Genomic DNA, 25422 nt, shown 5'->3' with positions numbered 1-25422 from the left:
CATAAATGGTAAGCGACACGGCAGGTTGATACATGAAGATATGGGTTCAACGACAAGGAAAATTAGGAGAAAGGTTAAGAGGAAATATAGCTTGGGAGAAATTACTGATCGAGATGTTAAGATTCAAAACAGAAGTAAAAAAGCCAGTATAAGTGTACTTTACCTGAATGCTCGTAGTATTCGGAATAAGGTAAATGAGTTGATGACGCAAATCATCGTAAATTACTATGATTCAGTGGCCATTGCTGAAACATGGTTAAAGGATGGTCACGACTGGGAGTTAAATATCCGAGGGTATCAAACTATTCGGAAGGACAGAGTGGATGGTAAGGGAGGTGGTGTAGCTCTGTTATTTAAGGATGACATCCAGGCAATAGTAAGGGATGACATTGGTGCTATGGAGGATAAGGTTGAATCCATTTGGGTGGAAATCAGGAATAGTAAGGCGAAAAAGTCACTGATAAGAGTAATCTATAGGCCACCAAATAGTAACATTATGGTGGGGCAGGCAATAATCGAAGAAATAACGGACGCATGTAGAAATGGTACAGCAGTTCCCCCCAAGACAGATCGCTCTTCTTCATCTTCATCATCTTGGCCTTGGCTCTCAGCGACGAGAGACCAGCCAAGTAAGTCTAAAGTCAACGCACGCTACGAGATAGGTGCTCCTAGCTACTATTCTATACCAGTTCGATGCCAGCAGTATCAGAACCGGACAATGGCCATTGTTCCTCTGACTGAGTGGGCACCCGAAGCTAAGTATCGGCTTTTAGTAGTAATTGTAGTTTAGTGAGTAGAGTTTGTACATGAGTATAATTGACTGTGTGTGCAAATAAATGTGCATTGATTTCAAACTTACTAACTGGTGCATCGAGTCTTTGATCAGTATTCGGTTTTGAACCTTGTGGCGGTATCAAAAGGTTACCTGGCGACTCTTGAGCTAGCATAATTAAAACAGAGAAAATTAAGGAGAGCATAAAGAGCAACAAGGGAAAATCGACCGTGGATATCTCGGGAAATAAGGGAGAATATCAAATTGAAGGAAAAAGCATACAAAGTGGCAAAGATTAGTGGGAGACTAAAGGACCGGGAAATCTTTAGGGGACAACAGAAAGCTACAAAAAAGCTATAAAGAAGAGTAAGATATGTTATGAGAGTAAACTTGCTCAGAATATAAAAACAGATAGTAAAAGTTTCTTCAAATATATAAAACAAAAAACAGTGGCTAAGATAAATATTGGTCCTTTAGAGGATGAGAAGAGAGATTTAATGATGGGAGATGAGGAAATGGATGAGGAACTGAACAGGTTTTTTGGGTTGGTCTTCACAGTGGAAGACACAAATAACATGCCAGTAAGTGATAGAAATGAGGCTATGACAGGTGAGGACCTTGAGATTGTTATCACGAAGGAGGTAGTGATGGACAAGCTATTGGGGCTAAAGGTAGACAAGTCTCCTGGCCCTGGTGGAATGAATCCCAGAGTGCTAAAAGAGATGGCTAGGGAAATTGCAAATGCACTAGTGATAATTTACCAAAATTCACTAGACTCTGGGGTGGTCCCGGTGGATTGGAAATTAGCAAACGTGACACCACTGTTTAAAAAAGGAGGTAGGCAGAAAGCGGGTAATGATAGGCCATTGAGCTTAACTTCGGTAGTAGGGAAGATGCTGGAATCAAAGAAGAAATAGCAAGGCATCTGGATGGAAATTGTCCCATTGGGCAGACGCAGCATGGGTTCACAAAGGGCAGGTCGTGCCTAACTAATTTAGTGGAATTTTTTTAGAACATGGGTTCACAAAGGGCAGGTCATGCCTAACTAATTTAGTGCAATTTTTTTAGAACATTACCAGTGCAGTAGATAGGGAGCCAATGGATGTGGTAGATCTGGATGTCCAGAAAGCCTTTGACAAGGTGCCACACAAAAGGCTGCTGAATAAGATAAAGATGCATGGCATTAAGGGTAAAGCATGGATAGAGGATTGGTTAATTACTAAAAAGCAAAGAGTGGGAAATAATGGGTGTTTCTCTGGTTGGCAATCAGTAGCTAGTGGTGTCCCTCAGGGATCAGTGTTGGGCCCACAATTGTTCACAATTTACATATATGATTTGGAGTTGGGGACCAAGGGCAATATGTCCAAGTTTGCAGACGACACTAAGACGAGTGGTAAAGCAAAAAGTGCAGAGGATACTGGAAGTCTGCAGAGGGATTTGGATAGGTTAAGTGAATGGGCTAGGATCTGGCAGATGGAATACAATGTTGACAAATGTGAGGTTATCCATTTTGGTAGGAATAAAAGCAAAAGGGATTATTATTTAAATGATAAAATATTAAAACTTGCTGCTGTGCAGAGAGATCTGGGTGTGCTAGTGCATGAGTCGCAAAAAGTTGGTTTACAGGTGCAACAGGTGATTAAGAAGGCAAATTGAATTTTGTCCTTCATTGCTAGAGCGATGGAGTTTAAGACTAGGGAGGTTATGCTGCAATTGTATAAGGTGTTAGTGAGGCCACACCTGGAGTATTGTGTTCAGTTTTGGTCACCTTACCTGAGAAAGGACGTACTGGCGCTGGAGGGTGTACAGAGGAGATTCACTAGGTTAATCCCAGAGCTGAAGGGGTTGGATTACGAGGAGAAGTTGAGTAGACTGGGACTGTACTCGTTGGAATTTAGAAGGATGAGGGGGGATCTTATAGAAACATATAAAATTATGAAGGAAATTAGAATAGATAGGATAGATGCGGGCAGGTGGTTTCCACTGGCGGGTGAAAGCAGAACTAGGGGGCATAGCCTCAAAATAAGGGGAAGTAGATTTAGTACTGAGTTTAGGAGGAACTTCTTCAGCCAAAGGGTTGTGAATCTATGGAATTGAGGCTCCTTCATTAAATGTTTTTAAGATAAAGATGGATAGTTTTCTGAAGAATAAAGGGATTAAAGCTTTTGGTGTTCAGGCCGGAAAGTGGGGCTGAGATAACAAAAGATCAGCCATGATCTCACTGAATGGCGGAGTCGGCTCGAGGGGTCAGATGGCCTACTTCTGCTCCTAGTTGTTATGTTCTTATGTACATTGTGCCATAGGATGCAAGGCTTCGGGCCAAATGCTGGAATAGGGGATGAAAATTGATTATTGGTGGCTGAAGCGAACATGATAGGCTGAAGAGCCCACTTTCTGTGCTGTAAAAATTCTACAACCCTTCTATTCTATAAGGCAGCACGGTAGCATGGTGGTTAGCATAAATGCTTCACTGCTCCAGGGTCCCAGGTTCGATTCCCGGCTGGGTCACTGTCTGTGTGGAGTCTGCACGTCCTCCCCGTGTGTGCGTGGGTTTCCTCCGGGTGCTCCGGTTTCCTCCCACAGTCCAAAGATGTGCGGGTTAGGTGGATTGGCCATGCTAAATTGCCCGTAGTGTCCTAAAAAGTAAGGTTAAGGCGGGGTTGTTGGGTTACGGGTATAGAGTGGATACGTGGGTTTGAGTAGGGTGATCATTGCTCGGCACAACATCGAGGGCCGAAGGGCCTGTTCTGTGCTGTGCTGTTCTATGTTCTATGTTACAGCGCAGAAGGAGACCATTCAGCTGTTTAGCTCACAGGACTAAATCGCTGGCTTTGAAAGCAGACCAAGGCAAGCCAGCAATAAGGTTCGATTTCCGTAACAGCCTCCCCGAACAGGCGCCGGAATGTGGCGACTAGGGGCTTTTCACAGTAACTTCATTTGAAGCCTACTCGTGACAATAACCGATTTTCATTTTCATTCGTGTCCATAATGGCTGTCTGCAAGAACAACTTCCCTGGTTCCCCTCCCTATCCTGTTCCCTGTCACCCTACAAATTATTTACCTTCAGATAATGATCCAATTCTCTTTAGAAAGCCTTGATTAGATCTGCCTCCACCACACCCTCAGGCAGTGCACTCCTGATCCTAATCACTTGCTCTATGTAAAAAAAGAAAATGTTTTTCCTCATGACGTTGTTGCTTCGCTTGCCAATCACCGTAAATCGTGTTCTGTATCCTCCGCCAATGGGAATGCTTTCTCCCTGTCAACATGAGTTTGAACTTGCGATGTAAAAATCTTTCTCCTCTTCATCCCTCTGATTCTTTTGCCAATTACTTTTAAATCTGTGTCCTCGGGTTACTAACCCTTCTGCTGCTGGAACTGTTGTTTCTTATTTACACCATCAAAACCTCTCCTGATGTCATGACGGATGTTATATTAATGTAAAACTTTCTTTAATCTACTAAGGAGCTCTGCCTTGAATGTATTTTCTAAATTATTTTCCATTTTGACTTCCATTCTTGGGGGATTGTCTTAACTACCTTTAATTAGTTATTAGAGATTTTCTGAAGTAAAATAAATGATTTTTGTATGTTTATTTTTCCACTAATTAGCATTCTGTACCAGAAGCCCATTCTTGCTGGACAGCCCTTATTTCTCTACTCAGTCAAGAGGAACATCCAATAACTTTTCAATATGTATTAATTTCTATAGGGTAGAATTGGTGGAAATTTCTGTGTGGTGGCTTTTGGTGCATGACACCTTTTATTAATCGTGACCCAGTAAACCTCAGTCCTCTTTCTAAGAATCCTTCAGTGCGATTATCAATTGCTGCATGCACTAAAGTCGACAATCATAAACTTTACCTCATGTGGTTTAGCTTTCGAGTTATTGTTCTTGGAAGCCTCTTTTGTCTTCTGTTCTCCTGGTTGACTGGGAAGGTGCCAAGTAGACTTACTGGGTGCTGCGTTTTGGCCAGAATATTTCCTACGTCCCAAGCATAACGGGTATTCTCATCCTTATGAAATAATAGGTTTGCAAATTTATTTTGCAGTACAAGGCAGTTTTGAATAATCTATTTCCTTCTGAACTGAAATTTAGCTTGAAGTTACAGATTTGGTTTTGAAATTTTGTAATGGTTATCGACTTTCCCAAAGTTGGTGTGGGAATTTAATCGGGCTTCAGCTTGTTCAAGCATTTGGTTCAGTTTTATTCTAGTCTAGGATAAACGTGCCAGTTATAGTAACTTTGCTATTGCTAACCTCATTGTAGTAGAAGGTTTGTGATTTTAGTTGGTCAATTCACAACTATCCCAGTCAAGAAAGAATTAACTAAATCTATGCCGGATCTGCTTTAGATCCATTAAAATCTGCTTTGTTTAAAGTAATTTAGAGTGAAACCTGATTGCTTTATCAGTAAGATCTATATGTCATGTGGATATTTGCAGTGTTCTTTATTCCCATTAGTATAACCCATTCATTATGTCCTGTCAGTTAAAATGTTGGCTTTTTATTCGGGGCTGAGTAAAATGAGACAGTACTTGCTACCTATTTGGGAATTGCTGTTTCAGTAACGTGTGCGTACAAAGGTGGTTCCTCAACTGGTTATCAAAGTTGATCATTTTTTAGCTGTCTTGGGACTAATATTTGTGTATCACACGTTTAATTTGACAGCAGAATCGAGCTCTCTGATGAAACGTCTTTTTTAACTTTTGCTTTTGTGGGGTCTTTTTCTGTTAGGCGAATCTTGCATTCAAAAGGAGAGCTGAGTGAAGATCGGCACAAGCAGTATGAAGAATTTGCCACCTCATACCAGAAGCTGTTGGCAAATACACAGAGCCTGGCTGATTTGTTGGATGAGAACATGCCTGAACTTCCCCATGATAAATCTGCTCAGGAAGGTGAATTACCCATCAGAATGTTGTTGTTTTAGTGGCAGAGGATAATGTGCAAACACAATTATGTGACAGTGTCCCGATTCCATGAGAATTTTGTATTGCAGCCAGTAGTCTACACACAGCCTGCAGCCTCATTTCCATCTCATTTAAAAGGCAGTGGCCGCCATTCTCAATAAAAATGCCGGTAGCGGCCATTTAACCATGGGAACGCTGTGACCGATAGCTCTGTGGGTCGTGGCCCGCACTTTGTGAGAGGCAGCAAGGTTTTGTGAAGGGGCGGGCGTGTCTCACTAACTTGATAGAGGTTTTCGAGAAGGTCACAAAGATGATTGATGCAGGTAGGGCAGTGGATGTTGTCTATATGGACTTCAGTAAGGCCTTTGACAAGGTCCCTCATGGCAGACTGGTACAAAAGGTGAAGTCACACAGGATCAGGGGTGAGCTGGCAAGATGGATACAGAACTGGCTAGGCCATAGAAGGCAGAGAGTAGCAATGGAAGGGTGATTTTCTGATTGGCGGGCTGTGACTAGTGGTGTTCCACAGGGATCAGTGCTGGGACCTTTGCTGTTTGTACTATATATAAATGATTTGGAGGAAAATGTAACTGGCCTGATTAGCAAATTTGCGGACGACACAAAGGTTGATGGAATTGCGGATAACGATGAGGACTGTCACAGGATACAGCAGGATTTAGATTGTTTGGAGACTTGGGCGGTGAGATGGCAGATGGAGTTTAATCCGGACAAATGTGAAGTAATGCATTCTGGAAGGTCTAATACAGGTAGGGAATATACAGTGAATGTTAGAACCCTCAAGGGTATTGACAGTCAGAGAGATCTTGGTGTACAGGTCCACAGGTGAAGAAGGCATACGGCATGCTTGCCTTCATTGACCGGGGCATTTGAGTATAAAAATTGGCAAGTCATGTTGCAGCTCTATAGAACCTCAGTTAGGCCACACTTGGAGTATAGTGTTCAATTCTGGTCGCCACACTGCCAGAAGGACGTGGAGGCTTTAGAGAGGGTGCAGAAGAGATTTACCAGGATGTTGCCTGGTATGGAGGGCATTAACTATGAGGAGCGGTTGAATAAACTCGGTTTGTTCTCACTGGAACGACGGAGGTTGAGGGGCGACCTGATAGAGGTCTACAAAATTATGAGGGGCAGAGACAGGGGAAAAGCAAAGGCAATTGCAATAAGCATGCTGCTCTTTTGGATAGCTAGTGTGGACACAATGGGTCAAATAGCCTCCTGCGCTGTAACAATTCTATGATTCCCTGTAGTATGAGGCAGTTTCATCAAAAAGTTGTGTTTGGCAGCAAAGATGTGACTTTGAAAATCCAATGCTTTCATCAGCGCCATGAATATATTAGATTTATATCAACAGCCACTAGGTGTCACTAAATGACAGTTGTTTCAAACACTACAGTGAAGTTCTGTAATTGTATTTAACAGAACATGGCACTGGCATAGACATCTTCACACCTGGGAAATCTGGAGAATATGACCTTGATGGAGGAATCTGGGAGGATGAAGATGCGCGCAATTTCTATGAAAACCTAATTGACCTGAAAGCATTTGTACCTGCCATATTGTTCAAAGATAATGATAAGAATTCTCAGAACAAAGATGCCAGCAAAGAAGATTCAAAAGGTAATGCAGTGTGTAGGTATGGAATGAAAAATGCATATATATATATATAATATTTGAGTGGAATTGGAAAGAGGCCCAAATGGCATCCAGACCTGGAACATTTGCTCCCTTCTCTCTCCACAGAGAAATCAGCTTGCATTTTAATTTCAGAATTTGACCACGTGTAATGTGCTTTTGAGAATATGGGCTATAACTTCAGCAGAAAGACCCAAATTGGTCAGCAACTTGCGGTGATTCACAATTCATGGCATGGCGTGACGGATTTATTCATTAATGATTATGTGTGTCACTCAGGTGCTATTAGGTTTTCAGCAAAGTCTGGCCCATTGACTAGATTCATCACCAGCTTCTTTTATACTGGCGACTGATACACCTTGAGGACAAATGGACTCCGTTATTAGATTTTAATGGATCTCAATAGGATATAAGCAGGCTATCAGGTTAATGTGTGATGTATGTAAGGAAAACTACAGTGTCACATTCCATCTTGATGACTATCTGCTGCTCCAATTACAAATTCCAAAGGTATTTGTTTAATTGCAATGAGATAAGTTGTATATATGTTATTTCTCGGATATAAAGGTATTGAAATAAAACAAGCAATATTCACCTTATCCAAACTATGGTGCAATCTACAATAGTGCAGTCATTGCACTTTAATTTCATATCGTTTAGGGCCTGAATCTTTATCTGGACAAGGGAAAATCAGACCTGTGCATCAATCACTGTGGCGCATAATCTGCACATGTGTGAGTTCACACAGCAGTTTTGTCTTTTTATGCCGGGGTGGGGCTACAGTTTGTGAGCCAGGAACCAGCACAGGAGTATGGGTACGAAGGCAGACTGGTCACAAGGTTTGCCTTAGTTCTCCAACACAAGACGAGCAGCGCGGGTTCAATTACCGTACCGGCCTCCCCGAATAGGCACCAGAATGTGGTGACTAGGGACTTTTCACAGTGACTTAATTGAAGCCTACTTGTGACAATAAGTTATTATTATTTAATGCATGTGAACAAGTGTACAAAATGAGTCAATGTAAGCCACTTAACTTTAAAGGACAGATCGCTTCATCAAATACACATTCTACATTGCGATACAGCACCTAACGTTGTCATTTGAAGGTGTTTTAATGCGCTTCAAAAACCTGCACCACCAGAAGAAAATGGTGTGCTGGATGAAATCCAATTTTTGTCCTCAATTTAAAATGGGGAACCCAACCTTGGCAGAGGTAGGTGTGCGATTTGCATAGTATGCATTCCTGATCTGAAAAAAGGCCAGAAAGGAGCGGGTTCGGGAACACTGGGGAGAATCCTCACTGAAATGTACCTCTGTACGCAGATGAAAATTCGGCCCATGGAGTCTGGCAAGAGTGCTTCTTAAAAGTTTGTTAAATTCGAGAATTTTGTTTCAGTGTGCTTGAAATTGTGTCCTTAGCCCTTTTCTTCAAGTGTTTCTTTATGACTTGATCTTTGCTGACAACAACTTAGAGCAATGGTTCCTGATAAATCAGGAGAGCAGGAGTCAATGCATTTATTATCCAAACAGGATAATTCTGCCCTACTAATGGCATTGCAGACTATTATCACACATTGTAGGTTTATTGAGATAAATGCATAAGAATTGCGGCATATCTTTGGCAGTAATATTTTTTTCCAACATTTGACGAACATAATTTGCATTAATTTACGAAGGATGCATGTAAAATGTTATCGATTGATTGTTTTGTAACAATGTTGCCACACAATTTGTGTGATTCACATTGAGAGCAGAGATCTAACTCTGGTGAATGAATATATGGGATTTAATCGTTAAGGGCAAGGAGCGCAAACCTTGATCCTCAGTTTATACTTGCTTTGTTGCAGCCATAAGCGGCTCAGAAGTTAAGCGCCCATATTTCTGGATTTGGCTGGGGTGAAAAGAAATCTGGTTTTCTATACCTGACTGCTATCCAGTACCCTTTCAGATATATGCAGATAGATTCACAGGCATATTGGGCTTCAGTCACTTCCACCACCCTCCAGTTAAATAACCTGTTGATGGGTGAAGGACAAATAAAGTTACAAACGATTTTTAATAGCTCTGCTGCTGTAACCAACTCTAATTGTATTGCAAATAGATGGTTGAATTGGAACGTTTGCAGAATTCGCCACAGAGATCTTTATTTACAGTAATTCAACCGTTTGTAACAGATTCCAAAGATGGGAAAGAAACCAAGGATGGAAAGGATTCCAAAGAGTTAGTTGTTGCCACAGAAGAGCTGGAGCTGGAACTGGAGAATCTGGATATTAATGATGAAATATTGGAGGAAGAAGGACCAGAAGAAACAGAAGAACTGAGTCAAAAACTTCTGGAGGAACATGGTAACACTTGTTTTAACTACTGTAATTAAATTGTGCAGTCTACTGCTTCAACAATGTGGCTGAACTGCATCCAACCTCCACAAACTACTGAGACTGCTGTTTGTATTTTCCTTATTTGCGGGTTGAAATCTTTTTTAGAAATAAGGAAGTACCGTTGGGCCCAACAAGCCATCTTCTTCAGGATTATCTGTCTTGACAGAATAGGGTTGCTGCTTGTTGATCATTCTGTCACTTCCCCCAAAGAAAACCTAAATTTTGATCAGGCGGAATGTATTTTCACTTTTACAAATCAACATCGAGGAATGTTGGAGGACATGAATGCCGAGGAGTTTTTAAAAAGTAATTTTCTCTGCTTGGAAAAAAAAATGAAAATCGCTTATTGTCACGAGTAAGCTTCAATGAAGTTACTGCGAAAAGCCCCTAGTCGCCACATTCCGGCGCCTGTCCGGGGAGGCTGGTACGGGAATCGAACCGTGCTGCTGGCCTGCTTCCTGCCTGTGTTGGATTTTAAATGGGCAATGGGTTCAGAAACTCCACAAACCAACTGGTCTTTTAAAAAGCATGCCCTGCAAAAGAGAACTGTGTTGCCCCTATTTAGCAATGCTTTTGTGGTCTAGAGCAAGATATAAGCCACCACCTATCTAGCCCAAAATAGTGATAACCTAGAAATGTAGCAAAAATTTAAAATTTTCCTTAAAGGTTACAACCTATGTGTTAACATCCTTGACGTAATAACGACCCCAGTTGGTTAAGATCTGGTATGCTTCAATAAGGCACGGTAGCACAGTGGTTAGCACTGTTGTTTCACAGCGCCAGGGACCCGGGTTAGATTCCCGGCTTGGGTCACTGTTCGTGTGGAGTCTGCACGTTCTCCTTGTGTCTGCGCGGTTTTCCTCCGGGTTTCCTCCCACAAGTCACGAAAGACGTGTTTGTTCGGTGAATGGGACGTTCTGAATTCTCCCTTGGTGTACCCGAACAGGCGCCGGCGTGAGGTGACTAGGAGCCTTTCACAGTAACTTCAGTGCATGTTAATGTAAGCCTACTTGTGACGCTAGTAAAGCTTATTAATTTTATTAAGGTAAGTAAGAGAGATTTTGTACAAAAATGTCTGTGCTTAAAATATATTACCGTGGCCTTTTTCAATGAATGGAGTTTGAAAATATTAATGTGATATTGGCAGTAACTTTTCATTGTTGATTTTATTCTAAATGTTTATCGAGATACTAGGTGCTAAGTTCTGGTTAAGCTATTGTGTATGAAAATCCTGTCATAACATGCTGCTTTTTGTGTTGTCTCCTATTCCAGTGCAATATAAAGCTAGATAACCTGCATCATTTTCCTGGTTCATTTTACTCTAGCTCAAACTTTTCTAGTGGAAGGTCATCAAAGTTGAAATTTTGACTCTGTTTTGTTCCCCATAGATGCTCCCTGACCTGTTGAGTATTTCGAGCATTTTCTGCTTTTATCTTCAAACCAAATATTTTGCTATGTAGGGTAGCAGGTCTGCATTCAGTCTGACAAAGATTTTAAGTACCTTCCTTAAAATAAGTTTTAAGAAACTTAAAATTTAAGCAGTGGATAGCACTGCTGCCTCACGGCGCCGATCCCGGCTCTGGGTCACTGTCCGTGTGGAGTTTGCACATTCTCCCCGTGTTTGCGTGGGTTTCACCCACACAACCCAAAGATGTGCAGGATAGGTAGATTTGCCACGCTAAATTGCCCCTTAATTGGAAAAAATGAATTGGACACTCTAAATTTTACAAAAAAAGATTGTTAAGCATGACCTCCCTCTGACAAAGCCGTGCTGACTACCCCGATCAAAGCTTGCCTCTCCAAGTGGAGATAGATTCTCTCCTTAAGAATTTTCTCCAATAGTTTCCCTACTGCTGATGTGAGACTCATTGGTCTGTAGTTCCCTGGCTTAACTCGTCAACCCTTCTTAAATAGTGGACCACATTAGCTGTTCTCAGTCTACTGGCACCTCCCCCGTGGCCAGAGAGGAATTAAAAATTTGTGTCAGAGCCCCTGCAAAACTCCCCCTCGCCTCCTGGGGCACAATTCATCCAGACCTGGAGATTTGCCCACTTTTAAGCCTGCCAACACCTCCAATACCTAAAATCCACATTCTTTCTTCTCTCTTTTTCCCCCTCCCCCATCCAAAGCTTTTTCGCAACTTGCCTGTTTCTTTGTCCATAACGAGCTTAAATAGCACCATGTTGTGGTCGCTATCACTACTGTACAATGCTTCCCCACCACCACCTCAACCACCTGTCCAGCTTCATTCCCCAGAATTAGGTCCAGCACTGCACCATTCCACATTAGACACTCTACATATTGACCTAAAACGTTCTCCTGCATATATTTTAAGAAATCCACTGCAATTAAAGCCCTTAACACTTGTTAATGATTCTGAACCAGATATCAGCCTTAAAGTAGGTACAATTCTTTGCTACAGTTCTTCACACAGAGTCAGCAAACTGTAATCCTGGTACACGACATTGAACGTTAAACCTGTTGCTGCCTTGCATAAAAACCTCTGGCTTGGAATGATAGCCATATTGTAACTGCGTTGGTCACAATCAGCTGCTTCTGGAGCCTTGCCTCCTCCTGGCAGAACACACAGTTGTTGGGGTATAACTTATCTATTGAGTTCTTTTGAAACAGGCTGAACAAAAGCTGAACTATAGAGGTAGGGGTATCTTTGGGGTTGAGGTGCCTCTGAAGTGGTGCATGTGGATTGGATTGAAGTCTTTCCTTTCTCTCAGACAGCACATTTATCTCTGTCCCAGGACACTGGTAATAATTGACCAGTTTATCTGGCTTACTAATTGCAGCTGGGGCTGTCGAATTGCTACTGTGAGCTAGAATTCCTCCCACTTGGCCCTAAATAACCATGCAAGCCAGTGTCTTAATCGGTAGTTTTGCAGCTATTACTGAAGTGGTATGTGAGCTGACAGATTGAACCTACCAATATTTTTACAGTCCTGATCCACTCTCTGCTTTAATTGCTCCTTCGCTAGTGAATAGCACATATTTGCTCCCTAGCATCTGCTCATGCTTAGTGGAAAGGAATTGCATGAGACTAATATACATTGACCGATAATTAGTTTTTTTCATCCATAAAGTAGCATCCTCTCTGACTCCTTAAATCATGTAGCCAAGATTGGAAACTAACAGCTAATCTTGAGTATGAAACCATATCCTACTACCCAATGATCCATCCCAAGTCCTGCAAATCTGTCAGGAACAACTTTAATGGTGCAGTGGTTACGAAAAGGTAACTTTAATCTCATAGTGAAGAAAACCCGTGAGACTGACCGTTCATTCACCGCTGAATCGGCAGTCTCAAATGAACTGCTATGGAGTTACACTGAGAAGATGCAATTTGACCAATAGCCATGGATCTCTTGGCTGGCTCAGAGATGTTATTGTAAAGGACTGGAGTCGATTGCTTGCAATCCTGGTTGTCAGTAACTGGAGTAGAAGTTTTATTTGTAACTCAGGAAAAAAGGAGACAGTGCAAAATATTGAAATGTGCTTTACTAATATGCATCTGAAACTGCCTCAAGTTTTTTGGCATGTCTTCCTTTAGTCCCAGTGTGAAAATGTATTTATACTCTCTCTGATCTATGGTATTTATATTGCAGAACAAGATGAAGAGGAAGCCAGCACTGGTTCTCATCTGAAACTGATAGTGGATGCTTTTTTACAGCAGTTGCCTAACTGTGTCAACCGTGATCTGATAGACAAGGTACATTTAAGAGTTCTGTTTCGTACTGTAATTTCTGTGGAATTTGTGCAGCTACTTTTTCTCTGTGCGCATTATTTCATTTATCTGCCGTTAACCATATGGCAATTGTAGAATTTCCTTTGCAGCTCGAGGAATTAATCTCCCTGTCCTGCAGGCTTGCGTATTGCTCTGCTTCAAATGTTCATTAAATTTTCTCTTAAAGGATGCAATTAGTAAAGCCAGTGTCTGTGTGAAGAAATTTCTCCCCATTCACTGAATGACAGGTTTAAATTGACGATTCCCCCAAATCATCCATATTCTCTGTTTTGTGGAAGGGGTCATAGTATTTCATTTCTTTGCTTAATTATCTGTAAATACCAAAAATAAAAATGGACCTAGCTCTGACCACTGGGTACATGACTTGCAGTCATTCTTCAATTTGAGTAACCTCATTGATCTTAAATCTTTGTTCCCTTTCCATCGGATAGTTTTCTAAGTATTTCTTTCAATGCCAAACATCTGAGTTTTGTGAGATCACTTCTCAAAGTTATTTTGAAAATCCATTTTGCCTTTATTTGTCCAATAGATCACTACAAAGTTGCCAGTCAGACATGGTTCTTAACTAGCACATGAATTTCTAAACATTTCACGAAATGCATCTCAAATTATGGATTAGGAGTTTAAGCACAATTGATGGGCCTAAAACAACTGGCCTGTAGTTAACCCTGTTCATCTTTCTCTCCCTTTTTGGACTTTGGCGCATTGCCTTTTTTCTAGTATGAAGTTGTAAGTGCCACTTTCTGCAGGCGAGTCGCTTCCCAATGCTGAAGTCACACGGTGCATTTGCGGTTGAGGGCAATCTTGCTTCAACCTTCCAGCAGTTACTGCACCCCTGGGTGCTGGAGTTTTTTCTGTGCACTCTGCAGCATAATTCGCTCGCTTGAAGAGCACGATATTTCTATTTCTTAAACCAAAAATTATTTCAATCCTCCTTGTCTTGTCTTTTATGTGAGGCTGCCCTGTAGTGTACATGGAATAGTAATTTGCTACAAAAGGAAATCCAACGTCTTATTTGAAGGTCTAGATATATTCAGATCCTATCTTACTGTTGTCTTTCTAAACCATCTTTGCCGCTACTGCCCTCTGGTGATTTGCTGAGTTTGTGACCGTTCACTTAGAATTGTTGCCCCTGAGCATTGACCCCAAAAAGGCATTTTTCTACAGTTCCTTATGCTAATTCGTTAACAATTGGACGTAAATGTGCGAAGAATTATATATTTTTACTTTTGTTTCCAGTGTTTCCTTAATTAATGGGTGAGGGGGGAGGGAGTATAACTAAGTTTCAAATGCTACCATTGTATCCCAAAGGGTTCATCTATATTCTACATTCTGTTCGTAACAATTCTGATTAAGCACAGACCAATTGTGAAACTTTTATTGAGCTCCAGTAAATATTAATGGTGAAATTCCACTTAATGTTCGTGGAAAAGGGGCGGCAAGGTGGCGCAGTGGTTAGCACCGCTGCCTACAGCGCTCAGGATCCGGGTTCGATCCCGGCCCCGGGTCACTGTCTGTGTGGAGTTTGAACCTTCTCCCCGTGTCTGCGTGGGTCTCACCCCCACAACCCAAAGATGTGCAGGGTAGGTGATTGGCCACACTAAAATTGCCCCTTAATTGGAAAAAAATAATTGGGTAAATTTTTTTTTAAAAATGTTAGTGGAAAAGTCAGGTCGGTATTGAAGCAGCTTTTTTTGGGGGGAAAATAGGGTGTTTTCGGAAAGTATAACCTTTTTTAATGTTTGAGAGACTGACGAAGCAGCTGTCAAATGACAAACATTCATACGTTGTTTTGACTATGAAACTTTATAAACAATCCATTTGATCTTTGGGTAATGGCTCAACCCTTTCCCTACTAATGCTTGGCAGGTTTTAGTTTCATTGTAAAGAAAATCGCATTGAATTCTTAAAAATTGTATTAAAATAATCTGATCTTTTGATACAACGGCCTAATTTCTTTAAAAAAAATCCATCTCTCAAGCATTTGTAGTTAAAATAATTCATGCTATTTAGCTGCAATATTACGCTGCCTGATGAAATGTGGACACCATTCAAAGGTGATGATCTTGACAGCTAAGTTTGAAAACTTTCAAATCAACAGTTTATAAACTTTTCTTTTTACTCAGGCGGCGATGGATTTCTGCATGAACATGAACACGAAAGCTAATCGAAGGAAATTGGTCCGAGCACTCTTCACTGTACCCAGGCAGAGGTTTGTGTATTACTGTCGTAGCTCTTTTTAATAAATCTATGTAGGGATATGTTAATGTAAGGAGAGGTTTGTGTATTGCTGTCGCTTTTTCTTGGTCTCGGGATGTGGGTGACATTGGCACGGCCACATTTGGGCGCCATGGTAGCACAGTGGTTAGCAGAGTTGCTTCACAGATCCAGGGCCCCAGGTTCAATTCCCATCTTGGGTCACTGTCTGTGTGGAGTCTGCACGTTCTCCCCGTGTCTTTGTGGGATTCTTCCGGGTGCTCCGGTTTCCTCCCACAGTCCAAAGATGTGCAAGTTAGGTGGATTGGCCATGCTAAATTGCCCTTAGTGTCCAAAATGGTTAGGTGGGGTTACAGGGATCGGGTGCAGGTATGGGTTTAGGTAAGGTTCTCTTTCCAAGGGGCAGGGCAGACTCAATGGGCTGAATGGCCTCCATCTGCACTGTACATTCTATGTAATCTATGTAATGGCTAACCTTGGTTACCTTGAGAAGGCAGATGTTAATCCTTCTCCGTGCACTGCTGCAGTTCTTGTAACGCAGTTCACGCTGCCACAGTGGTGCTTGGTGGGGAATTTTAGGATATTTTCGTGGCAATTAAAAAAGGATAATTATCTATCCAAGTCGAGAAGATACGTGATTTGGAGTTTGCCCTGTTCAGCACTTCACTCCAGAGACCCCACCCTATTTCTATCCCTAGTTCTTCCTCCCATTTTTCCCTTGTCCCGTCCAGTGGGGAAAGCACCTCCTCTAACAGTCGCCTGCGTCCAGCAACTCCTCTATCAGTGTTTGTCCCGGTGTCAATGGGCATGTTGTTGTTTCCTGATAGAGAAGTTTTTGATTTGTATGTGTCGTAGTTCGTTCCCTTTGGGCAGTTGAAACTTCTCCGTCAGTTCATCTAGCATCACTAGTCTATCGACCATGTAAATGTCACTTAACTGTCAATGTGCCCCCCGCCCCGTCCTGCCTCCACCTTTTAAAGATGGATTCCATTGTGGCTGGCATGAACCTCTGCTTGTTGCAGATGGATGTCATGGTAGACATTTCGGTCAGGTCGAGGTGTTACCGTGGCTGGTTCCATGTCCGGAGCGTGGCTATTACCGCTGTGCTTGTTGAGTGCTTGGCTGGCGGGGATGGGAGCGCTTTTGTGTTATGGCAAGGGCTCGGAGGGACGTCCCAAAGCAGGAGCTCTCCTCCATCCTTACCCATTCCCTCACTCTTTCTGCTGTGGATCTCAACAGGAAGAGGAACCTGGGCAGTAAGTTCATCTTGATTGTCTGCACCCTCCCCGCCAGGGAGATTGGGAGTGGGTCCCCTTCTTTACTCCCTCCACCAGACTGGTCAGGTTCCATTTGTGGATCTGTGTCCAGTCGATGGCAGTTTGGATCCCCAGATAGCGAAGACTTACATTATTTATGGTAACTGAATAGTGGTACTTATTACTGTTGTTGGCTCCTCGTGCATTACTGATAGATGCAAAATTCTTCTCCCAGCAACTTGGAAATGTGAAAAGGTGTGAGTGACTGCAACCCCATTTTAAGAGATGCATTCCTGCCTTGGAGAGATGTCTGGCTGACACCAGAAATTATGCCGCAGAAATGGGCGAGTTTCCTTTCGGGCTAGTCAGTTTATTGCAATTGTAATGAGGTCCTGGCGTTAAAACAGTTTTTGGCAAATAAAAGGTGATTTTAGAACTAAACCAAGACTTACCTGCTGTAAACTGGCCATGGACTTCTCTATAATCATCTCTTGAGTTAAGCTTTAATTTGTTCTAAAATAAGTTGTTAGAAAATAAATTATATGGTATTGTATTTGTAATTTGCCATCAGCCTTGAAATGTTCTAAAATCAGTTAATTGATTGCATTTTGCAGTAAGAGGGCACAAGAGGCCATCTTTCGCAGTGTAACTGCCTACACACTACTATCTGCTATCTTTCAGCAGAATTTATATATAGAATCATAGAATGAAATCTTTCAATACTGTAACCATTCACCCCCATCGTCAGTTCTTTATATATAATCTATCTAGTATTCTGTCTGTAATTCAACATCTAGTTTTCTAAAATTATATAGAAAATGAACTGTGTATTCTATTTATAATAAAGTCTTAGGATTCATCAAACTTTTGATGTTATACCTTCGTTCAGTGTCTCCCAAACTTTTTGTGCCTTTGAACTCCGAGCACACTCAATCTCAATGCTCCTTTTTATGCCGCGTCATAGTTGCGAACACAGAAATCAGATGTGAATCAGTGTAAATGCTTAGTAAGACTACAGGCAAGTACTGCATGTAGTGTGCAACTTTGGGCTCCACAATATAGGAATCCTCTTGAGGAAATCATCAGATTAGAACACATTTAGTCCAATGCACCTGGTATGAGGAACTACCAAATATGAAGGGGGTGGGTGGGTCTGTGGTGGGGGGATGCGCAGGGGTTCATACCTAGGTGGGAGGCAGTCGGGGGTCTAGTGGGGTTGGGGGACTTGGGGTATTGCTGAGGGTGGCCAGTACTATAGTATGCAGAGTTAGAACTAGTTTTGATCCTTCTAACTTTTCCTAGATAACTGTTCTGCTAACAAAGTCGGACCATCCAAAATCTCGGAGTTTTGGAGGTTTGCAGGTTCAGTGAGATTTCCCAGTGGAAGTTGAAACTTCCCAGTCAGGACTTACGTGAGGTTCCCTGGCACACTGTCTGGGGAACAGAAGATTTGGGCCATAGTCTTTATTTGTTTGGGTTTGTTAGAGTTTATTGATTCTTCTACAATTTCTATATTGGGGATGTGGATAGAGCTGGTTTGTTGGTTTTGAAAGTTGATCAGGTGAGGGTCATCATAGCGTTCATTCCAGGTTAGAATCACTCAATTAACTATATCAAATATGTGAAACCCTTGTTTAATTTCTGTAATTAAATTGTTAATAGGCTGTATTTTCTTGAGTATGCTGTACCGTTTTGCCATTTTTAGAGTTAATATGTTCAGGGGAGGAAACGAGACTTGGCATAGTACAGGATCAGATCATTTATTTATAAACCTGAAAAGTCTGTACTGTTTTGGCAGGCATCTGGAATTGAAATGTCTTTAAAATACCTTGGCCATCTGACTAGCTTGGTAACTTTATAAATTTGGAATTGTCTGGTTGTGAGAGTTGGTCAATAGACCTTTTTAACAGTAAAAGTTAATTTATTGTGCCAAGGCGGCTGTAAAAAATACCAAACCTGTGTTCATGGCTGCCAAACTCCGATCTTTAGCAGCAATAATGCTTTCTGAGCATACAGGAAAAATAGTTTAAAAATGGCAAAGTTGATCTATGGAGCTGAATTGTGTTTAACAGAACTCAAAGCAGTGCATTTGTACAATCATCACCACATATACTGTCATCTTGTCCAGAAAAACTGCCTACATTGGGGAAAAGGTGCCCAATATTTATCATTACCACAGGAATTCAGTTACAAAGGACTGATTAATTTGGACACCTCGAGAAGTTGTTTGGTGTCCCTTTATTTTGTCTGTGTCCCGTTCTTTCTTTTTGCCCCCCCACCCCCCCAGTCGTTCGCCCTAATATATTTGAATCATCCCACTACTAAATGTTAATTTCTAAAAGGCATTCAAAAATTCTGTGGCAGTGATTCAGGAACTTCGAAATTGACCACAGCAGATTCTGGACAGCATTCGCAATCACATAGTTTGGGCTTGTCAAGAGAAGCAAAAATGCATGAATTTTAATCCCAAACAATTTTCTTTAGATTGTTGTAAAAGGTTCTTTTGTAGTTGAAATTTACTTTTTGTGTTTTTTAAACATTTAGCAATGTCTTTTGAATCAATATTGCTTACAGGTTAGTACTGCTCCCTCACAGCGCCAGGGACCCGAGTTCAATTCCGGTCTTGGGTCACTGTCAATGTGGAGTTTGTATGCTCTCCCAGTGTCTGCATGGGTTTCCACCGGGTGCTCCGGTTTCCTACCACAGTCCAAAGATGTGCAGGTTAGGTGGATTGGCCATGCTACATTGCTCCGTAGTGTCCAAAAGGTTAGTTGGGGCTGTTGGGTTACACGGATAGGGTGGGGGTGTGGGCCTAGGTAGAGTGCGTGGGCCTAGGGTACGGTGCTCGTTCAGAGTGTCAGTGCAGATCTGATGGGCCAAATGGTCTTCTCCACTGTCGTGATTATGATTCTGCAATGATTTTAAGTATCATGCTTGGCAATATTCTTAAACAATATCAGCAAACAATGGGGATGAGTGGCTCTGACTAATCCATAATGGTAGTTAATGAGGAGTTACATTTCTCTGGACACAAGACGAGTTGCAGTTCTGTCTTTGTGGGGTTGAGGGGAGGGAGGATATAGCTGGACAGTCGAGGGCTCCAGCATAGGACATTACAGTAAAACCACCGCAACTGAAGACCAAGCTGACACCACGACATTCAGGCCAGTTTTGCTCCAAATGGTGTATTTTTGTGGGGGCACAATTACCAAAAAAAAATAATTTCACTGTAAAGAGCCTATGGGCTATTTCTGCAGATTTCGAATCTGCTGCTGTTATTTGGAGAGCCGGTGAAGGCGAAATGGGCTGCATGGTGGCCTCCTGCACCATAACAATTCTGTCATTATTATTTTTGTTTTAAAAAGTGCATTATCTGTCTGGCTTTTGGGGGGGGGAAAAAAATCACACTGTCAAAAAATTCCAGTGACCAGAGAATTGTTGTTGGTGCAGTGATTGATGACACACAGTTTAACATAAACACTCCTGCTATTGTCAGTACAACTGTAGAACTCCCATTGACATTTGAAAGCTCCATATCTGTAGATGTTTCATTCATCAATAGTGAAAATAAGCTGGTTATGAAGCGGACCTGTAAATATATTTTTCAAATGATCTGTGTATTTTGCTCACTATGTTACTGTGAGTAACCTGATTACACATACATGCCGCGTACTACATTCCTGGATGGGTCACTGGCAATTATTTGCAAGACAAATATAAAAGCTAGAAGAGGAAAACTGAGTCAATTTGAGCTAAGGGTAGTAAGTGCTTTGCAAATTGGATCTAGATATGTTGTACTAGTTGCGGATTTACTTAATGTTGACTTGGGGAGAAAAAAGTATTTTATTCCCCATTGTTGACATTCTTCACCTTTTGAATACATCTCAAAAAGGATTTTTATTTCTCCTAAAGTTACAAGCCAGAGTTAACTGTTTTGCGATGGAGTTTGAACTGATATTTTAGGCAAGTAAATATTTTACTGCCCTATTTGTTAAATCAGTAATAATATTTTGTTGCCAAGCACAGTTAATTAAACATGTTTACAGTCTATGCATTCTTGGAGTGATCAAGCCAATCTGGTTTCACTCGAGGTGTAATAGTGTTGTAAAACAAAATTATTGTGTTTGGCTGATGTTGCATATTTAATATAATGATTAAAGAGTAAGAATTGTATTTTTTTGAAGAAGTCTGTACTTAATATTAGTACAGAATAGCCTGCACCTGGTACTTTGTAAGTTGATCATTTATTTAAAACCTTTCCCCCTTTAGGTTGGACCTGCTTCCATTTTATGCCCGCCTGGTTGGCACTTTACATCCATGCATGACTGATGTGGCAGAGGACCTCTGTGCTATGTTAAAAGGAGACTTCCGATTCCATGTACGTTCTTTTTGAGAGGCCACAGCTGTGATTTATTTTTTTAAAATTGGTGCAAGACACCATTTGTGTTCAGAGAAATGCATAGATTTTCCTGTTAAAACCTGAAGCACATTTGTGGTAATAGGATACAGTATATCATGAACTGAAGCATAACATACTGAACCTTTTTGTTTGTGTAAATGCAGCATTGCATGTGCCAGAAGACATCTTTATACATAAGAGCTCAAGTTACTTGAGTGATAAATATCCATATGTTTAATTGTACACTTCAGGTCAGGAAGAAGGACCAGATCAATATTGAAACTAAAAACAAAACTGTTCGGTTCATTGGGGAACTAACAAAGTTTAAAATGTTCTTGAAGAACGATTCACTTCATTGTCTGAAGGTCAGTCTGCACTATGTTTTATCCATATATATTTAACCTTGAGACTTGGGACCTACACGTGTTCTTCAATTGAACTGAAATCTTGTAGTTTCTGAGCATATCCACTTGTTTATTTAATGATGTTAAGGTGACTTTGTTCTTGGATTGGCACAAGTAGTAAGGACAAAATTTCTGGCACTGGGTAGGATCAAAGTATGTAAGCTGTAGAGAAATATAGAGGGGAATGATCAAGAAGTTTGCATGCAACATAAAAATTCGCCATGCGATAGATAGCGAGGAAGATTTCTGTAGACTGTGTTACAAACCCAGCTGATGTTACTATTGGGCAGTCAGGTCCCAGAGTGGATCCTGGCTCAGTAGACCATAACTTTTATTTATTTTTTGTTTTGAGACATGGATGAACACAGGGCTGTTGATCAACCTTTAACAAAAGAATAAAACCTAAACAGGAAAATATTAACGATAATGTACTACTCCTTCACCTTAACTATAATACGCTACTCCTTCACCCAACCTTTACAGATGTACACATTTGTTAGGCTAATACAAGTTACAAAATATATTAATGTTCTCAGTAAATAGACAGTCCATGTGAACCAAGGGGCCAACAGTGGCCAGAAACATCATACTCTGAAGCAATGGGACTTGAGGCAATGTTCAGAAGTTATCAGTATCAGAATTTTAGATGACCAAACAGGTGGGTGAGGGAAAAGCAGTTGATGTGGTGTATATGGATTTCAGTAAAGAGTTTGATAAGGTTCCCCGCGGTAGGCTATTGCAGAAAATACGGAGGCATGGGATTCAGGGTGATTTTGCAGTTTGGATTAGAAATTGGCTCGCTGTTAGAAGACAGAGGGTGGTGGTTGATGGGAAATGTTCAGCCTGGAGTTCAGTTACTAGTGGTGTACTACAAGGATTTGTTTTGGGGCCGTTGCTGTTTGTCATTTTTATAATTGACCTGGAGGAGGGCATAGAAGGACGAATGAGTAAATTTGCAGATGACACTAAAGTCGGTGGAGTTGTGGACAGTGCAGAAGGATGTTGCAGGTTACAGAGGGACATAGATAAGCTGCAGAGCTGGGCTGAGAGGTGGCAAATGGAGTTTAATACGGAAAAGTGTGAGGTAATTCATTTTGGAAGGCGTAACAGGAAGACAGAGTACTGGGCTAATGTTAAGATTCTTGGTAGTGTGGATGAACAGAGTGATCTCTGTGTCCATGTACATAGATCCCTGAAAGTTGCCACCCAGGTTGATAGGGTTGTTAAGAAGGCGTACGGTGTGTTAGCTTTTATTGATAGAGGGATTGAGTTTCGGAGCCATGAGGTCATGTTGCAGCTGTACAAAACTCTGGTGCGGCCGCATTTGGAGTATTGTGTACAGTTCTGGTCGGTGCATTATAGGAAGGATGTGGAAGCATTGGAAAGGGTGCAGAGGAGATTTACCAAGATGTTACCTGGTATGGAGGGAAGATCTTATGAGGAAAGGCTGAGGGACTTGAGGCTGTTTTCGTTAGAGAGAAGAAGGTTAAGAGGTGACTTAATTGAGGCATACAAGATGATCAGATGATTAGACAGGGTGGACAGTGAGAGCCTTTTTCCTCAGATGATGATGGCATTGCTTCAATTTGAGGGGAGATAGATATAGGACAGATGTCAGAGGTAGGTTCTTTACTCGGAGAGTAGTACGGGTGTGAAATGCCCTGCCTGCAACAGTAGTGGACTCGCCAGCATTAAGGGCATTTAAATGGTCATTGGATAAACATATGGATAATAAGGGAATAGTGAGATGGGTTTTATAGTGGTTTCACAGGTTGGCGCAACATCGAGGGCCAAAGGGCCTGTACTGCGCTGTAATGTTTTATGTTCTATGTTCTATGAGTGACAGGCCACCTGAAACAACTTCTGTGGTTTTCTCATCAAATTCCCGCAGGTGTTTGTCACACTGAGGCAACTGGTCCTACTGGAACTTTGACTTCCACTCGAGTGTTCCCAAACCCCACTCACAAAAAAGAAAATTACGCCTTGAAATCTTCTCCCAAACAAGGCTTTCTCTCAGATGCTTTCACCAATCATCCCCTTCCAGGATTTCAATCTCTCCTTTCAGTATTCATGTCCATTCAAGATTCCACACAATCTGTCTGGTACCCAGCCATGCCAACGGAACACTACTGCTTCACTGGCTGTATTAAGATGTCACCAAACTTTTGATTGACCTCGAAGGTGGTTTGCAGAAGACCTGACCCCTGAGTTCGGGAGTCGAAGTTAAACCCACTGCACCGTGCCAGTGAGGAGAGGAGGTACACCCTCTTCCCCAGGGGTGGGCCGCAGATTTGAACCCGCCCAGCTGAACAGCACCTGGGAAGTGGTGGCAGAGGCAGCCAGTGCTGCCAGCCTCACCAGGAGGAGACAACTGCTTTTCCTGAGGGGTGGAGGACAGTGGTGAGGCCCCTGCTCTGAGAGGGACAGGGTGTCAGGGAGGTTCCAAAGGCCATGGTGCAGATGTCCTTTGGTTGGGATCAGCTCTGCTAACCCCCTGCTTCCCCTGGGCAACACTTCTGAGGAATGCCAATACCTGGTGGGCCACTGAGTGAGCTTGGCCACGCTGATCCCCTTGATGAAACATCTGGGGTATGAGGGTGTCCAGAGAGGAAGCCTGGGTGGGCTCCCAGATGATGCAGAGGCTTTCTGAGCTTTCAAAGGACAGAGGGAGCACCCAGCAGTCTGGAAGCCAGGAGCCTGTAGGTAGCACCAGAGGGGTGTGTTTAAAACACGTACTGAAGCAATGGCCACTCCGAACCCGTAGGGGATATTCCGAGTCCACAGACTTGGCACCAGGTTGCCCCCCACTACTGCCCCCGGCCTATGCATCCACCCCCAGCCAACCCAACACTTTTTGAGGCTGTTTCAGAGTTCCGTTAGCCTCCTGCTTCCCCTCCACAGCCATGACGCCCAGGCTCCGCTTGTAAATATGTAAATATATGTAAATATGTGCACTAATTCGTGCCCGCAAGACCTCCGCCTAAGAGGGGCGGAGCATCGTGGGGGGGGGGGGGGGGGGGGGGCGGCATGAAGTGCCCATGCCGTTAATGACATTAAAATCCATGCAAGTAAAGGTTTTGCATGGGCCCCTTGGTGAGGGACGCAAATCTCAACTTCGCCACCAGTGAGGGACGGAACATAGCATCGGAATCGGTGCCGAGAACAAAATGGATTTTGTTCATTTTGCGCGACTTTTGGCCTGATCACAATTCGCTTCCAGGGTCACAAAGAGGAGAATCCAGCCCCATCATAGTTTTCTATCTCATTGTCTGAGCCATTAACAAATAAGGTGCAAAGTTGAGGTCCCAAAACAGACCTTTATGGTCAGCACTAGTCATAGTCTGTCAGGTAGAGTACCAGTCCATGATCTCTCTTCTCTTTCTCCTGCTGCTCACAGTAACTTCATTGAAGCCTACTCGTGACAATAAGCGATTTTCATTTTTATTTTTCATTTCATCTATTATCTAACCAGGTCCATAATTTGCAGTTGTGTGAGCTTCTACTTTAGCAGAAAGTGTTGTACGAGGGACTTTATCAAATATTTTCCAGATGTCCATTTAAACAGCATGCATAGCATTACCCTGTCAGCTATTTAATTATCTCTTCAAGATATTCAGTAAAGCTCGTGCGACACAACTCACTCATTGCAAAACCCATGCCACTTCCCCCAATCAGCTGAA

General features: G+C 42.1%; 1 protein-coding gene across 4 annotated transcripts in view; it reads left to right on the top strand.

Moving 5' to 3' along the window:
• The window catches only part of upf2 (UPF2 regulator of nonsense mediated mRNA decay), a 136719-nt gene that overhangs the window by 38047 nt on the left and 73250 nt on the right, over positions 1-25422 (top strand). For all 4 annotated transcript variants that reach the window (XM_038811917.1, XM_038811915.1, XM_038811916.1 and 1 more), the window contains 7 exons: positions 5509-5669; positions 7122-7319; positions 9509-9679; positions 13327-13430; positions 15593-15678; positions 21209-21317; positions 21590-21703. In XM_038811917.1, coding sequence (XP_038667845.1) covers positions 5509-5669; positions 7122-7319; positions 9509-9679; positions 13327-13430; positions 15593-15678; positions 21209-21317; positions 21590-21703 — 943 coding nt within the window. The remainder of the gene's footprint in view (positions 1-5508; positions 5670-7121; positions 7320-9508; positions 9680-13326; positions 13431-15592; positions 15679-21208; positions 21318-21589; positions 21704-25422) is intronic.

Source organism: Scyliorhinus canicula, chromosome 11 (assembly GCF_902713615.1).
Source record: "Scyliorhinus canicula chromosome 11, sScyCan1.1, whole genome shotgun sequence".
In the NCBI taxonomy this organism is placed as follows: domain Eukaryota; kingdom Metazoa; phylum Chordata; class Chondrichthyes; order Carcharhiniformes; family Scyliorhinidae; genus Scyliorhinus; species Scyliorhinus canicula.
The sequence above is the reverse complement of the archived record's forward strand: the minus strand, read 5'-3'. Positions and strand labels throughout refer to the sequence as shown.